At 36.1% G+C, this 17467-nt stretch overlaps 1 protein-coding gene across 15 annotated transcripts in view; it reads left to right on the plus strand.

Moving 5' to 3' along the window:
• Nucleotides 1–17467, plus strand: part of MAP4K3 (mitogen-activated protein kinase kinase kinase kinase 3) — a 65455-nt gene that overhangs the window by 30877 nt on the left and 17111 nt on the right. For 7 of the 15 annotated variants that reach the window (XM_086871908.1, XM_086871922.1, XM_086871905.1 and 4 more), the window contains 10 exons: nt 1307–1369; nt 8699–8757; nt 9873–9911; nt 10192–10245; nt 13173–13215; nt 13422–13584; nt 14420–14529; nt 15471–15512; nt 15746–15830; nt 16894–16973. In XM_086871908.1, the coding sequence (XP_086728034.1) occupies nt 1307–1369; nt 8699–8757; nt 9873–9911; nt 10192–10245; nt 13173–13215; nt 13422–13584; nt 14420–14529; nt 15471–15512; nt 15746–15830; nt 16894–16973 (738 nt within the window). The remainder of the gene's footprint in view (nt 1–1306; nt 1370–8698; nt 8758–9872; nt 9912–10191; nt 10246–13172; nt 13216–13421; nt 13585–14419; nt 14530–15470; nt 15513–15745; nt 15831–16893; nt 16974–17467) is intronic. The other 8 variants (XM_086871983.1, XM_086871991.1, XM_086871936.1 and 5 more) reach the window with 2 other exon arrangements.

Genomic DNA, 17467 nt, shown 5'->3' on the forward strand with positions numbered 1-17467 from the left:
TGCTTCCCTATTGCATGGTCTGGATTGTAAAGAAAATAAAACTGGAAGCATTGTGTATTTGAAATTATGCTTTTGCTGATCAAGAGTTTTATTTATACACACACAGAATCATAATTGGAAAAAGTTGTTAGTGGAGAGGTTGAAATTTTAAAATTACTTATTCCCATTTCTTTCCTTTTATCGGTTGCTGACTATACAAAAACCATAGTGCATAACTCCATGGGACAGTGGTGCTTTTATTGCACCTTAGGAACTTGAGTCTCTAAACTGGAGAAAGATTTTTCTAAGGGATTTAAAGCACAGCTTTTGAGAGCAGTTCTTTGACAGATGTTGTTGGAAGGGAGGAATTGTGTGTTATTAGTCATGACCTTTGCACTTTGGAATCTCAGAAGTTCTTGCTGCTTGGTGAAGAGACTTGAACTATCCAGATTAATTCTGCTGATAAGAAAATATCTTAGAATTGTCTTTTCTGGTCAGATGTTGCATATGTGAAACCTGTCCAAGGAACTTGCCTCATCTCCCTGTGTATATGGAAAACCTATAACTGTTTGTCCTGAAATTAACTGCTCCATGCCATATGTCAGATAAAAGCTATCTTATGTTCTTCCCAGATAAAACAGATCTATGATTTCAAAAGTAAAGACGTTGGGTCCAGAGACCAAATTAAAAGCATATAGTTATAGGTTAGCTGAAGAACCAGTGGACAATTCAAACTGGCATGGCAAATTGCAAACAAGTGACCTATTCAAAGAATGGATGCTTTAGCAAAGAGCCTCAGCACAAACCAGTCTGTGGGAGAAGTTCGTAACAATCTACCCACTCTGGCAGAGAAAGTCTTTGAAATGGAAGTGGGAGCAAGAGATGACTGTCTCTTCCTCCAGCAGTAACAGTGTGGATGTGTTTTCATTAAAGCAGTTCCGATGCTTTTGCTTCTGTCTCACCAAGTGTGCTTTAACTTACACTCAGTTACCTGTGTGAGTGCACAAGGCACTGGACCCCTGCAGCATGAGGAGTTACTGTCAGTGCTGCACTGAGATGTTGCACTGGACTCTTGCTGGGACAGTTTGTCACACATTACCACAGCTCAGCTGATGAACAATAATGCATCATTTTGGTGTTTAGTATTGTGACTGTTCCCTTAGCTGTGTTTTACCCCCATCCCGGGGTGAACCGTCTTAACGTGGTTTTGAGTTTCAACTAACAGTATCTTTTTTGTTTTTTAGCAAGAAAATGTACCTTTATGTGCACCTGGCTTTCAGTCACAATATAAATAATTTGCTTTTCTTGATCTCTGTCTAATGAACAGCCTGACAGTAGCGATTTTTTGGACAATTCAGAAGACATATACTACACTGCAAGATCTAACCTGGTATTTTTCGTCTTATGCCTTTCTTTGTCAGTGTTAGTTTTATCCTTGTTTTCCTTTTTCAAAGTTCATGTTTTGTCCTGTCATTGTAGTAGTGGTGTTTTCATCTGTGTAAAAACCATTCAATATAGCTATTAGTCTCTGTGTGTATTTCTGTAGTATAGAAAGAAATTCTTATGATGTGCAGCATTGGCAGTATTTAACCTTTATTCATATTTATTTTAATCACTCTTATAGAAGTGGCTTAGTGTTATGCATTCATTCTAATTTCTTCACTGCCATACTGTGCATAATTTGTTAGTTTTTTGGAGGGTGATTGAAAATAGAAGAAACATTTTCTTTGTATTTCTGTCTGGTAGTTTTTTTTTAAATGAACCCGTGCAAGACTATAAAATTATGTAAGTGTAAGTCTCTGAATTCTCCAGATGGTAATTATGCTACAGAACGAATATACACTTAATAGAAATAACAGAAAGTGGGGTCATAACTGTTCTCAATTGCATTTGGCATCATTTAAAGTATGTTATATTTCCCAAATTTTTTTGTTGCTGCACTGCTAAAAAAATTGGTTTATTGGCATCACACTGGAGAAATTACTCTAGGAAGTGAATTTTCTTATTTCTCTCTACAGTCTTTCTGCTCTTTGTGTAATTAGATAAGTTAATGCATTCAAGTCCTGGACAAACTGTCGAGAACAAGGAAGAAAAATTCTGTACTAAATGAAGAGCATTAATCTACTAATTTTCTTGGATTTGTGAGATGTTTAATATAAGTGCACTGAGAGGAAGATGGGAAACTAGGTTGTTTGAGAATGTCTTGGGTTTTATATGATGTTTTTTGTTTGTTTGTTACATCATCTGTTGGCCTGGTGTGACTTCAATCTGCCAGAAACCTATTAAGTGAAAGCTTACACTGTCTTTGCTTTTCTTGGAAAGAAATTTCTGTATTGCTTCCTTTTAAGAATGTTTAACAAATTGTTTTGAAATCAGTAGCTTAGATTTTCCTACCTGGTGGCAACACCCTATCCTGTGCAGCTTCTCTGGTTTTGAGAGTGTGGTTTTGGCTTTTCAGTTTGGTTTGCTTTTGGTTTCTTCTTTGCAGTTTAACACTTTTTAATTTTTTTTTTCTTTTAAGGCTGCTTTTAGTATTGTCACATATCTTGCTAGCCTGGTATCTGTGGGTCTAAGAGCAGAATGAGAACATGTCTCATAACTGGACTGTTCTTTCCCATCCTTCTCCTACCCCTTGCTGTTCAATACACTCTTCAAAAATTGTGACTGTTATAAAACTTACCAAGTACTGTTGTTGTCACAATTGTGAGATGTGTTTTTAAAGTCACTCAACAGCACTTTGTTTCGCTGCTTTCTTCACATCATCCTGTGCTCATTGTGAATCAAAGTGGAGAATTCTGAGTTGGTGGTAATGCATTGCCTATTTGTGAGATTCTTCAGTAAGTAACCTTTAGAGGAGATAATTACTAGTTGGTTCATTCTTCTGTAGGATGCACTAATCAGAGAGTCTCTCTGTGTCTCCTTCCCCCGCTCCTGCTCTGACAGTATTGGTTTCAGATATGTTCATTCAGAAGTGGTACGTGAATTCTTGTTACCAAGAGGAAATGATTATACTTTTTCACAAGCATGATGTATCACCTACTACTGTTGGGCTCTTTTCCTGCTATTGTACTGGTTTTATAAAATACCTCAGAAGTGACAACTCCTTTGCAGAGCTAAGATCATAAAAAAAATAAATTATCATAGATTGTGACATATTTTGGGCCACATATCGTTGATGTTGAAAGGAAATTTGGGGAGTGAGTAACAGGATTTTGCACAGCTGGCTTGATCATATGGCAGTTTATGCACGTTACCTTTCAATCATTTGATGCCTATGATGTGTCTACCCTTAAAAATTATTCCTCTCTTTCTTCTTCCCCTCCTTCCACCTGTGCTATTCTGAGACAAGTACCTGGATCTGCCAGAAGAATGGAGAAGTTCAGTACAGGTCTTATTTGCAGGGAAAATTTCATATCCAGACCCCAGTATCCCTTAGTGCAAATTACAATCAGAAAGGACAAGATAGTGCTTCTCTTTCATCTTCTACAATTACACACCTTTGATTCATAGATAAATAACAGACTATTTTGCTCTAGATACAGATTCTCTTCTGTCTTTCAGGATAGATATTTTTTCTTTTTTCTGCAACTAGACAAGTTTCTCAGAAACTTTCTTGGGTTCCTTCCATCCTTTGAGGGCTTTTTTGCCCATGCTAGTTCCTGTCATTTAGAGTTTTTCATGTTCCTGTTTTGTCTTCCTAATCTTATGTGCACATTAGACTTTGCATAAGGCAGATCTTTTCACTGTCTTTCTGTATATTTTAAAAGCAGTTGTTTGGATCCTGGCTCAGATAAGTTGCTGAACTGAGCATTGGATTTGCAGTGAGCTCAGGAAATGGTCTAAGTCACCTTTAAAAATATGTACTCTTTATTCTGGGACTTTTTAAACTTATGCTATTGATCCTGAGTCACAAAAGCTTATTGTTGTTCTGACTCAAAACAAAATGTCACATTGAACCAAATAAAAATATTTTTTTATATTATCCTGGTCTTCATTGAAATTCTGTGGCAAAGCATTTTTCTTCCCATTTGCAGTGAGCTGAAAAATAATTCTGGTTCATACATAGAGAACTGGGCTGTACACCTTGTGAAGTGAAAAATACCATCAGAGAATTCCCCCTGCAAAAAAGATGAAGTGGGAAGGAATCCCAGTGATCTCTAGCTTACTTCTGCTTAAAGTAGGGCCCTGGAGTAATTTAACCTGGAGGATCTAACACACAGTGAAAAGTGCGGAATTCTACTGTTAAAGTGACAGAAGAGTTGAACAAAACCTGGGTTTGATATCTCAGGTTCCAACCTATAATTGTTTTCAGTTGTTACAAATGTAACATTCATTTAGGACTTCCTTAGCAAAGAATTCAGTTAGAGGTTTGCAGCTCCCATGCTGTCTGCACTGTTGTCCTTGCCAGGTGTGTTTATATATATGGTCCTATTTAAATAATTTTGTCATTATTTTTGTCATTATATTTTTGGTTGGTTTTTGTTTTCTTTTGGCTCATAAGTACACACTGGGTTTAATAATTTCTGATACTTTTGGTAATAGTTACTTTTAGGAATGTGATTTTTAATTAGTTGTGGCAAAAAAGATAAAATATTGGTGGGAAAATACTGAACTAAAGAGATTGACATAGGTAACAGAGAACCTTACCCAGGAGCATTTTTCTTTAAATTAAGTAATTTTTCTCCTCACTGCACATACATACATATGCTTTTTCTTTGCTGCAAGTCATGAGGACTCCTATCCTGCTTTAGCTGAGGTAGCTCTAAAAATATATTGCAGTTATCAGTATTGAATTTCAGAGAGTCTTCATACCTTTTTCAGCTTTAGGTGATGAAATGGAGCATGGTCCTTAGGATCAGAAGAAAAATGGAAATGGGGGAAAAAAACCAATGGTTTCTGCTGTTTTATTTTCCTCCTCTGTATGTTTTGGGTATTTTCTGCTTGGAAAAAGCAATTAAGAACATGTGATGCTCATTTTTACTGCTAGGAGGCAAGGGGATGTTCATAGACAAAATGCATGGAGAACTAAAATACAAGGGAAGAGGGGAACAGTGGTTGTGTAGCAGTAATGTACAGTAAATCCTCACTCAGCCACCAGGGAAGAATTATATTTAGCCTGTTAAAAAAAACCCAAAAACCATACAACTTGCTATTTCTGATGCATTAGGCTATCCAGAGAAATTAAAAAATGCACTTTTTATTGAAATAAAGGTATTTAAATATAGAATATGCCTTAGGTAGTGTTAGGCTCTTTGCTTCTTTGATGAAGCAATGAGATAGGAATTGCTTTGTCATTTTACTAAGAGATGTGTATGTGCCTTCTTACTTGATATGTTAGTAATCCAAATGTGATTTGTATTCTTTGAAATTCAGAGTTGCTTCCCCCAGCATTTTGTACATTTCAATTCTTAATTTTGTTACTTCAAATTGTCTTGTTAGATTTCAAGAACAGCAAATGTAGGAAATAACTGTGAATTGCTGGTTTGCTGTGTACATTATTTTGTTTTTGAAGGCCTGAACACTGAAACATATATTTCCAGGACACTCCAGCCCTATAGGACAAATTAGTATGATAAAACTTCTAAAGATGCAATAGTAATTAAGTTACAATGAAATTCTGCAGAAGTTAAATAGCAGGTTTTTTAAATTTAAGCCACAGAAGGTGTGGTAGATTTGATCATTCCTTGGGATTTTTTTTCATGGCATGGCCTTACCTTCAAATGTTTTGAGGAAATCTCTGTAGTATTTTTAATAGCCTTTTTAATTTTTAATAGCCTGATTACTTTGCACATGTGATTTATCTAAGGGTATGACGTGGCTTTCTACATGGCAGCTTCCTTTAATGTTACCTGAGCTGTTGAGAAGAACTGGTAATTATTCCCTGCATTAGCCTTTTTCCAAAGCAATCCCTATCAGCAAAGGTCTTGTACATGGATGAGTTGTTTCAGGAATGAGCTGTTGGTAACCTGGGGTTGCATCTTTGATTCCATACCAAGATCATAGATCTCATTGCTACTGGCTGTAGATCTCAAGTTTCTATTGGAATGTATCTGTCACTCAGATTTATTCTGTGTCAGTTTAGTCTGAACTAAGGAGAATTTTAATTAACCAACCAGCATTGTATGGATATATGTTAAATGAAAATATTAATTTCAATTGATAAAGTTGATGGGTAACTTTGCATAATTTAGTAATTAATGCGAATGTGTTCTTCCCAGTAGAAATCCATAAGTCATAAGATTTCATACTTTTGTGTGGCTTTAAAAATATCTATTTCTATTGGGTGTTCTGGTGCAGTGTAACAGCTCACTGGAGGCTTTGCTGGGTACACACAGTATTTACCAATGGTTCTGTGTCAAATATGTAGCTAGAATAGGTTTAGTTAATATAAAATTATAAATTCTGTGTGTATTTGAAATAGAAGGTAGAGGAAAAATGCATTTCACTTTTTAAAACCTCTCTATCTCGTAGGATTTATCATGAGGTCAAAAGGAGAAATTTCCCTGGTAATAGAGTACTTGACCCTACCTTTGGGGTGAAAACCAGCAATATTTAAAGGGTTTAGGAAGAGTATACATCTCCAATTAAAATCATAGTCATGTGTATGTTACACAGCAATAAACTGAATTAAAGCAAAGGTTTTTCCTTTTAAAACACTTAAACATAAGTAATTCTGGCAGATGTCATCTTTGATGAGGAAAATTCTAGTAACTCTTGAAAGGTCTGGTGGCAGAAGAGGACTCCTTTTGTTTTAGGTGGATTTATTTATTTTTTCTTAATAATTTCATTGTCATTGCTGTACAGTGTAGCTATAGCCATACATTGCACAGTGTGTAAATATAAGTGGACAGACATTTTGGGTCTGCCCAGCATTTTATAACATTTAAGGCTTGTCTGTTCAAAATGAAAATCTCAGATTTCACTACACTGTTCTGGGGTTACTTTTCTCAACAGCTTCCCTGTCTTTGTTCTGGCATCCTCTTACAGAGACTCTCACAACCTGTTTAACCTACTTGCTTGTGAGTCTGGTGACATCTTATGTTTCCAGTCCTATGATTTTCTGCTCTAGGGCCTGAATCCTCAAAATACCTGTGCTTGCAGATGGAAGTTTCTGAGGTTGCATAGAAGCAATAGAAGTACTCAAAGTAAAGGATGTTGAATCTGTTTCTTACTGATGGGTTGTAGAACATCCACTGGTGGTGAGGAGTCAGATCAATAGAAGTGGAAGGAGTTTGGTAGTTTGGGGGATGATTTAATTCTAAAACAAAGATGTATTATAAAGTTGATACAGATATTGAAAAGTCAGTCTCTCCATGGTTCAGGAAATGCCAGCACCAGGCTTGAATTTGCAATTTTTGTCAGCCCTCTGATCTATAAATTCTTTTATGTCAAGTAATTATCAGTTACATAGTGTTTTTTCCACAATATTTCACTTGTTTTGGGAAAATATATAAAGTCACTGAAGCAACCAAATGCTACTGATAGCTGTGGTAGACACACCCATGTGCAAACTACTACTTAACTTTACAGGGCAGACTAAAGGGTGCAGTAAACAGCCTGAAACTCCTGGGCAAGCAAAAAACAGTATTTACAGCTTTGTATTAATGTGACTGCCCTTCAGCCCTGAACTGAGGGCTGCAGTGGTTTCTGCTTCATCAGCTTGGAACACTGGCAAATCTGGTGTGAGACTTTCCCTCTGATTTTTAAAAATGCCCTTTTGAAAGATCAGCTCCATCTAATCCGGATTTATTCCTCTTAAAGCTTGGGTGTATGTGCCTCTCGCTGAAGGGTGACTTGCTTTTTGGTATGGGTTGCAGCTGAAAGGGGCCTGTTCAACAGAAGATGTTGGAAAAACTTTAAAATATTTCCTGAGAAGGAAGAGTGTAGCTCCATTTATCACTAACTTAGGTGATCAATAATTTGTTCTTCCTGGTGAATTCACTCACTATTTTGGGAGTAAATCTATGCTCAGATTTCTCCTGTTGTGATTCACCTGAAGAAAAAAATAGACTGTAATTATAGCAGTATTCTCCCAGCAGATGCAGTTTTGATTGTGCTTCAGTGGGGTGCCTGTATTCCGTTAATCCATTTAATATTTATACCATTGGTATAAATTGCCATACCATTGGCCCATTGCCATATCTTTTTATGTGTAGCCTGCACTCCATGATTGCTGGAGTGTTTGACTTTGTTAATTCTGTTTTGGGTTCTTTTCAAAAGAAAAGGTCCTCCTAATGTATACACATATTGGTATAACCAGGGTGATAAAAACACTTACTGTCCTTTTTGAATGTTTCCATGTGTTAAAGGCTCCCTGCCAGAGCTACTCCCCTTCTGAAATTACTACTAAATGTGCCACTGAGGGGTAGCTGGGTTCTCTGTGGAATCTGGTAGATTGCAAAGTCCTGAATAATTTTTTTTTTCTTTTGTTATATTATTTTTGTTGTTGTTTCTTTTCTGCAGCCGACTTTATTTGAGCAGAGGATCTCTTGCATGCAAGGAAGGGGCTGAGGTCAGAGTTAGAAGGAATTAGAGATGGAGCAAGCTGGCAGAGAGGAGATTTTTGGGTGCAGTGGGCCTGAGAGTGGTAGGAAGGCCAGAGAATTCAACTAGTTCGGTATCTCAGGTGTTGCAGAGGGGATAATAGCAGCATGGTACGCAGGGTGTGTGTTGGATGCTCACCTGTTCATTTTAAAATATTCATTCTTTTATGTTTTAGGATCTACAGCTAGAATATGGTCATGGTCCTCAGTGTGGCTACTTTCTGGGTGCAAATAAGTGAGTAAGCAACTGCATTTTCTGTTATTAATTCATTCTATTCATTCAATTCATTCAAGACTATTTTAATATAATGACACATTAGCTGAAATGGATGTGGTGAAATAGGTCAAACTTGCTTCTATCAGTTAAAATTCCAAAATAATTAATTTATTTCTAAAATAATAGTAACTCTAATGATACAGAATTGCAGCACTTTTCAGTATTTGAGGCTGTATTGACCATGTTGTCTTTGTGGTGGTGTAAGCTTCCTTTGAAGAGCTTTTATCTTGGTCTACTTTACAAAATATTCTGCATGATAGGTCCCACAGAGCATATTTTTACCCCATCTGGGAAGTGCCAGTGCTGCTCTTTGGCATTACTTTATGCCCTTCTTTATCTTGTAGGGCACTAGGAATGTGCAGTTACAGTTGCTTTAAAAATAAAACTTAACCTTTCTTAGCAAGCCCTTTAACTTCATGCTCATACCTTTAATCATCTTGATATATTAATCATATGAAATAAATTTCCATGTAATTTTCCCTTTACACACAATTACTTAATTACATTTATGCATGCTAGAATTAGAATGCCTAGCTTTGATTTGCTAAATTAAATCATACTAAAAATGCAGAAAACCTAAGCATAGAGCATGGTATTTTTGCATAGTCTTTAATTGGGGAAAAAGAAATCTGTACTGATGTCCTCTGAAATCCTCTTGTTCCTTAGTCCTGTGATTCTTTTCAGTGTTTTCAGAAAAAAACATGAGTATGAAGTTCAGAATGTTACAAAAACTAACCAGGAAAGAATTAATTTATCCCAACAATAATTTCATACTTGTCAGTCTGTAAAAAAAACAGTCCTTGTTTTAAAGTAAGAGGAAAAAGGACCATTGCACTTAATAGCAATACATTAAGAAACACACATGAAAGAGTGTTGTGTGAACAATAAATGAAAAAAATTTGCAGCTATGTTAATTTTTATGTGGATGCTGGTTGAATATTCTGAAAGCCAGCTCAAATAACATGCTTAGGATTATTTGCTGATAGAATCATAGGTGCTTTTGTTCTGGCTTTTGATAATTGTGCTTGTGTACCACAATTAAATTATGCTCTTGTTCTCATTTAATGCTGAAGGAGTCTCTTAAAATCAGTTGAAGAAGAACTACATCAGCGGTAATTCTATTTCTTTTTTCTTCTTGTGTGTGTTTCAAAATTTGTGCATTGATTTTTTTGTCTGTCACACCTGGTTCTTGTTTGTTCCTGTGCTTGCTGAGAGGCTGTGAGAGAGGCACAGTTATCTAGATTGCACCTGTGCTTTAAAGAACAATAAAGATTTAAAAAAAAGACAGTAAAATTCTATAAAAATATAGATATTGAGCTTAGATTGTTTCACAACAGTCAAGGTAATTTTAATACAACTCACTCAACAATAGTACATTATTTATTTTCTTAGGGGACACGTGGCACATTTAGAAGATGATGATGATGCAGATGATGATTCTAAACAGTAAGTCTTTCTTATAAAAATAAGTAAATTTAGATTCTTGAATAGATGAGTATTTAGAAAAAAAAAAAGGGGTTGAATCATATTCTATAACAACTCAGAATTCTTTTTGCTATAGCATTTTTAAAGATAGGTATTTTAATGTTGATAGATTACATCACCGTAAGTCATCTTATTCTGCTGATTGTTAAAAATTGGGGGGGAGAGGGAAATCTTATTCCTTGATTGATATAGTTTTCTTTTTATGTTTTATTATGGAACAAAATCTTGGCATCATTATGTCAAGCCAGTAATTTGTCTGACTACAGTCCGAGTGACTTCCTTAGAACTGATAACTATATATTAAAATTAAGCTCATGAAAAGTAGATAAAACATAAACATTACAGGTTTCTCTAGATGTCTGAGTTTGTTGTGTGTTCTTAACTAGGAGGATGCTTGTATGGGTGCTTGGTTTTTTGAATAGAGCTGACTTCCTTTACTCAGAGAGAGCAAGGTTATGTGACTGCAAAGGCATGTGACAAATTTATGATGTTCATATTAAATCCCACTGGTACAGGTATTCTTGGGCTCTTTTTGATTCACAGATGAGAGCTGAAACAATTTAAAAAACAAAACCAGTATGTGTAGATTTACATTCCTAAAGAAATGTGGTATAAAGACCAAAAAGAACAATGCCATTGAGACATAGTTTTTGTTTGCTTTCTGTTAATGGATAATTTGGAAAGCCGTTGCTTCATACAAGAAACCTTTAAGACATGTTATCTGTTGCTGGCATCTCTCTCTTGCAGAGAACCAAACTATAATCTCTTTTTTTCTTTTTTCTTTTTTTGAGTCATTTTACTGCTTTTGTGAGCCAACTCAGCTTGGTTCCTCCATCCATATGGACCTCTGGATGGTTTTTTGTGTACAGCTCTGTGTCTGTTCATTTTTGTTTAATGTTTCTTTCCCTCCCCACACACTTCTTGCTCTGTTTGCAGCCAGTATCATCAACTTCAGTGATATTCCAGGGCTTGGAACCTCTTGATCCCTGCTGTCTTGAAGTGCTAGCACTGATTTCTTTGTCCAGTGCTTTGAGATCCTTGTTCAGCTGCTTATGTTGCTGTTGTGTTTCTGTAGATTTTCTTTTTTAGGTTAGGCAAGAAAGAACCTGAGATAGCTCCTGGAGAGGTTCTAATTCATCTGACCCTGGAGACCAGTAGTCACTGATTGTCTTCCAGAATTGTCTTGGTATTTTTATTTTTCTTCTGATATTTCATCCTAAGTACTTTTGCCCTACAGAGAGGGCCTGACAGTGTGTAAAAGTTTGAATCCCTCAACCTTGGGTCGGACAGGTTCTGCATCTGTGCCTTTCTCATGGAACCTGCTGGAGCCCAGAGATCTGCTGCAATTACTGGTTCATCTGCCTGGTCTTGAATATCTTTCTGTGGAACCCACTGAAGATTCAAGGCTTTGGTTTGATTTACATTCTGTGGTGTGGAATTGAGGAGCACATGAGACATCAGTTGCTTCTTTCTTCAGATCCTGCACAAAACCAGTGAATCCAATGTACCCCTTCCAACCTAATGTGGTGCCACTGCATGAAACCGGGTGACTGTAGCAGCACAGAAGCCATGTTTCAGAGAGCAACATAAAGTTACCACTCTTCATTTAATAATTTTGATAGTTTTGATACTTCTTTTTCTCTCATGTGCAGCAAGGCTGTCAGTGTTTGAATTTCCTAGTTATGGAAACTGGGAGAGCAGAAATTACTGGGGCATTGCCCTTCACGAATAGCAGTGCCAAGCTGCACCTAAACCCTCTTGTTGAAATAAAGGCACACACATCTGTCCCATGCATGCCAGATTGTTGCCTTTTTGCTTTCTTTGGCTGCCCATTAACACTGGTTGTCTGAAATACAGGAAGAATAGAGAAGAAAATGAAAATGGAGCTTGAACTCTCATGGTGAGGACTTAAACTTGGCCCCATATTACTAAGAGAAGATAATTACTTCCACCAAAGCAGCTGAAATACATGACACAGAGGAACTTGTTTTCCAAATCTCCTTCCAGCTTTTCTGAAATGCAAACAACAGATAAGATGCCAGGACTGAAGAGAATGAAGCCAAGCAAACAAGTTGTTGACCTGTAAACAAACAGGCAGATATCTTACTACTTTGAACATAATTTAAAAAAAAGGAAAATATTGTGGAAGATTGTCAGGTTTTCACAGCTGTATTACTAGTTTATTTAGTGTAAATAATTTTCTGTTCCTAAAAGATTAGGAAACAGGACAGTGGAAGAGGTTTTAAAAACATGGAAAATTTCAGAGTTGTGTATTTTCTTTTTAAATGCAGCATATTTTTAAACCACAGAACCAGGAGAGGAAGAATGCTTCAGCTATGTTGTTTTCTGATAATATCTTGTACTGTTGGACCAAGTTGTTCTAGCATGAAAAAGTTGTCTTTCCCAAGATTTCCATGAAAAAAGAAACTCATCAACCAAAAATCAACCAACCAACCTAAACACAAGGGTAGCTGTCCACTGCAGATGGATTTTACTTTTATGTATAAGGCTGTTCTAAGTCATCAGTGTAAATATTCCAAGGAATGGTCTTCATTAGTTTTCTTGTAACTCCCCTTCAGCTCTCTGATACCCTAAACTTTGTCCTCACCACAGAGCAAAGGCCTCTTCTGTTTCTCCCTACTTTGTTCTGCACAAATCAGTTCATGACACTCTCTGCTCTCGGGGGGGAGGGGAACCTGTGATCCTTGTTTTCATATAGTATCTGAGGTAAAACAATGTTTGAAAGTATTTGTCATGCAGTTACTTGGATATAATAGTGCTCTTGACAAGTTAATGGTATTTATTTGTATGGCGTTTCTAAAACCTTGTATCTTCTTTAAGATTCCAATTTGAGTTTTCTCTCTCTGTTTTGTTTCTTCTCTTTATAGTGCTACTATGAAACCTAAAGTGCCACCTCCTTTACCACCAAAGGTATGTGATGGGGATTTGGTTTCTCAGAAGAAAAAATTCACTTTAAATAAACAAATAAATGGAGAATATTTAAATTACTGTATTTGTGGCTCTTGTGAAAATTTCAGGATCTAAATGCTGCAGGAGGGGTTTTTTCCTCATTGATAAGTGGTATGGATGCTTTCAATCTTCTTCCATTATGTTTTGATTATTACTCTCTCTTTCAGCCTAAATCCATATTTATCCCCCAAGAAACTTACTCTTCTGAAAATGAAAATCAAGGGACAATCAAGAGATGCCCAACATCAGAGAGTCCAGCAAAATCTACATCTCATGTTCCACCCAGACCACCACCTCCTCGGTTACCTCCACAGAAATCTAATCCTTTAGGTAATAAAAGTGACCCCAAGGAGCATATAAGTATTTCTTAAATAATCTAATATGATTTTGTTTATATATTCCTAGCTGTGCACATATTAAAAGATATTGAGGTAATTTTTCTCTGGTGGGCAAGTAGAGAAAAGTGCATGAAAGCCAAAATTCATGAAGAAAGTGTGCTTTAACTCTTACGAGGGTCAAATGTACTTTCTATCAAAGCCACTGACACAATTCCTGCTGATGCCATTGGTGACACAATTGCTTTCCTAAGCAATAGGCTTATAATGTAGAGTATCAGGACTAGTAAAAAAGTATGTTTCCAGGTTTCAGGTTCAGTGTGTCAGCTGTTGTTGTCATTTGTCATGTCAAGCACAGAGTTCTGCTTTCAGAGTTTGCTTTTGTAGTAATGAACTGGGTTGGGGAGTGTAGGAGGTAATTGTTTGTTTACTGTCTGCTCAGACTGTTCATTTTATGCCTTTGACAGTCTGATGCCTTCAGAGTTGTCTTGGACTGGATTCTCTTAAGCAAGCTCAATGTCTGCCTCTTAATTGTTAGGGTTAATTGTTACTTAATTGTTACTTTGGTGGCTTTTCCTTGCTTGATACTTAGTACTGCAGTCGATTTGTTAAAGATTTTACTCTTAACAAGACTGAACACAGGAGTGTTCAGTGACTCTAAGGAGTCAATAATTGAAGTGTGAGCTATTGGCAAGTATTTTATACTGTATTGTATATAGTACATGTTCTGACTTAATTAGAAATTCTGGCCCACTTAAAAGAGTTTTTAGGCTAGATTACTCTTTGAGGTGAATGTAGAGGAACACATTTTTAAATATGAATCTTTCTAGGTAATGGAGTCACTTCTGTGCAATTAAATGGTGAAAAAGAGGAACTGCCACATCAACAGAATGAAGCTAGAGACACTAACTTCTCAAGGAGAGAAAAGAAGGAAATACTGGTAGGTATTGAAGCTTCTACTGAGCTCTTTTATAGTTGTCTTGAATGTTCTAGATGTGCAAGGAAAAGGAGCAGGCATGCTCTTTAACATGGAAATTATGCTGGATGACATCTTGTTTACTTTGAATCAAAGCACAGTTTTCCTTGATTGTCTAGTTGTGATACAGCCTTAGGCTGAAGTTTGTCAGTGTTTAATTTTCCTTAGAAACAAACATAATCACAAATACATACAATTTATTTGCTCTTTCACACACCTAAGAAGCATAATGAGAGCCATGTCTTGTGTTGTACTGAGAGTGACTGTTCATGCAAACAGGGAAATGAGGGAATGGAAAATGCTGTAGTTAGAATAGATTAGATGTAACATGAGACTGCCCTCTTTGAGGGCTTCTTCCAAGTGTGAGGCTGGAAATGTAATTTTTTTGGTGAGAAGTGAAGAGGAAATGGACTAGAAACGTGGTGATGAGTCTTTGTTTTGTTTTAAGGAAGTGCCAGTAATGCTGGCAATACTTTGGAAAGTAGGATTACCTGGACAGCTTTGAACTTGTCATACGAAATTGTGTGTTTGAAGTTTCCCTGTAAAATAGGCTTGTTTAGAAGCTTGTTTGTGCTAGAAGAAGTTGATACTGACACAGGAAAGCGCACATAACACTGAGTGGTAACATTTAATGCTGTAATACTGAACATTGAGCAATTGTACAATATTGCTTAAACTCTCTGGAGTACTGGAAATGGCATTCTTACAGACACCATTGTAGTGTGAAAAAATGTTGCACAAGACTGTGCAAACCTTCAATGAGAAGGTATTAGGGAATCATAGTGGAGATTTTAATGAAAGACAATCATGCTGAGTGTTTGTGGTTATGCTGTGTGTGGGGAGGGAATGTATATGTTCAAGCATAGTGCATGAGTGTAAACATACTTTTAAATTTTATTTTCTAGAAACCAATTAGTAACGGCCTTCCTCCTACACCTAAAGTACATGTGAGTATTGCTGAGTCACACAAATGCATGTTGTGAGCAGGGTGAAAGAGCACATTCTTTGAATGTTTATAGTATTTGGTTTTTTACTTAAAAAAATCTAATATGACTTTGGAATGATAAGCCAGTGGTATGACTCTTAACCTTTTGTTACTACTTGAAGTAAAAATAATCCTTTTGGGAAGGTCACATTTTAATTTTTCATATGTATATATTTAATATTTTTACTTCTACAGATGGGTGCTTGCTTTTCAAAGGTTTTCAATGGCTGTCCATTAAAAATTCATTGTGCAACATCTTGGATAAATCCAGATACAAGAGGTACTATATGATGATGATTTTACCCATTTTGTCTCTCCTTGAATTTCAAGAGTGCTTAGATGAGCAGGACTATTCTTTTTGAAGCAGACATATGTTCATATAAGCAGGAGTCATTCTTTAACTATGCCACTGCTGTCTAAAGTTGTTTTTAAAATATATTGGCTGAAGTTTTTTGCTTTGAATAAAAAGAATAAATTACATGTTGAAGTTAGACTCTTCTCAACATTTTAGTCCAAAAGAAGACAGTACTAATTTATTTGTAAAAAATTTGACTTTTGGTGGTCTTAGCTGAGATTGATTTCTTTGTCATTCACTTGGTATTTTTTTTCCCTTGAGATCTTTCTGGCCCTACAGGATTCTGCAGCTTTTTATTTTTGCATAAATTTTAGTGCTTTGATATCTAGCCTGATAAAAGGGATAGTTGGTAGTATTCCACTCACTTTGCTTGCCATTACACCCTTTAGCTATATATAAGCTATATAGAAATATAAGCTATATAGACTTAAGCTTATATATAAGCTATATAGACATACTACTGAGCTGGTCAGCAAAAAAATAGTTGGATTTTTTTAGAAAATGGAATTAGGAAGGGTAAATCCTTAGCAGTTGACATCATCTCATAGGAGATGTCTGCCTTGTTTGCATGCCTACATACAATCCAGAGATTTGATTATTTTAGAGGTGAGGTACCCACAGAATACTGAGAAAAAGTTCCAGTCAATACTGCTGTAGAAGTACTCTCAAAGGCAATGAATATTTCTATAATATATGGAAATGTCTAAGTAGGATATGCTGAAATGATTCACTCAATTTCCTGCTTGTGGTTGAATCACTTTTTTTTAAAATTTCAATTATTACTCAAAAATCCCCTGAGCTTTCCTAGTGACTTAAAACAGCCCCATTCATAAATGAAAGCTTCCTAATCAGGATTAATTTTCTGTGCTTTCAAACACTGTAACTACTATAGTTTGATTTGTTTCCATGTGTGTAAATGTCTTTTTTTGGTAATGGTGTACATACCTTCCTGAAATCAAGATTTCTACCTCTTTTTGTTTGTTTGCAGATCAGTACTTGATATTTGGAGCAGAAGAAGGTATTTACACACTGAACCTCAATGAACTTCATGAAACATCAATGGAGCAGGTATATTTCTGGTTAAAAAAACAAATACATCACATTTTTTAACCACTCAGGTTAATGTTGTTATAATCCTTGTAAAAATGGTTTTTACTATATTTACATAGGCACTGGCTACACTGAGAATTACCTTAAATATTTGCCATTGAGGATACTTTTCAGTCATCATGTTTGTGTTTGTAGGCTGAGCCATGTTTATATAAGAGATCTTCATCTATTTGTGTTTTGAACTTCATTGTAGTGCATTGTTCTGCTGTTAAATGATTAGGTGGATAGTATGGAATTTCCGTGATGCATTTTGGATTAAAGTTTCTGTTTGCCTTAAAACTTCATTACAATACAGAATTTTTGCAACAAACGTGTTTCAGCTGCAGGGAAGCAAGGAGATCTTTTATTCACAGGTGTCTGTTCTTGTTCAAAAGCAGCTTTGCTAATGAGACTCAGCTTGCTGAATTCCACCTAAAGCTCTGTCTTTGCAAAGTCTTACAAAAAGTAATTTT

This window comes from Cyanistes caeruleus, chromosome 2, assembly GCF_971803275.1.
Source record: "Cyanistes caeruleus chromosome 2, bCyaCae1.hap1.1, whole genome shotgun sequence".
Taxonomy (NCBI): Eukaryota; Metazoa; Chordata; class Aves; order Passeriformes; family Paridae; genus Cyanistes; species Cyanistes caeruleus.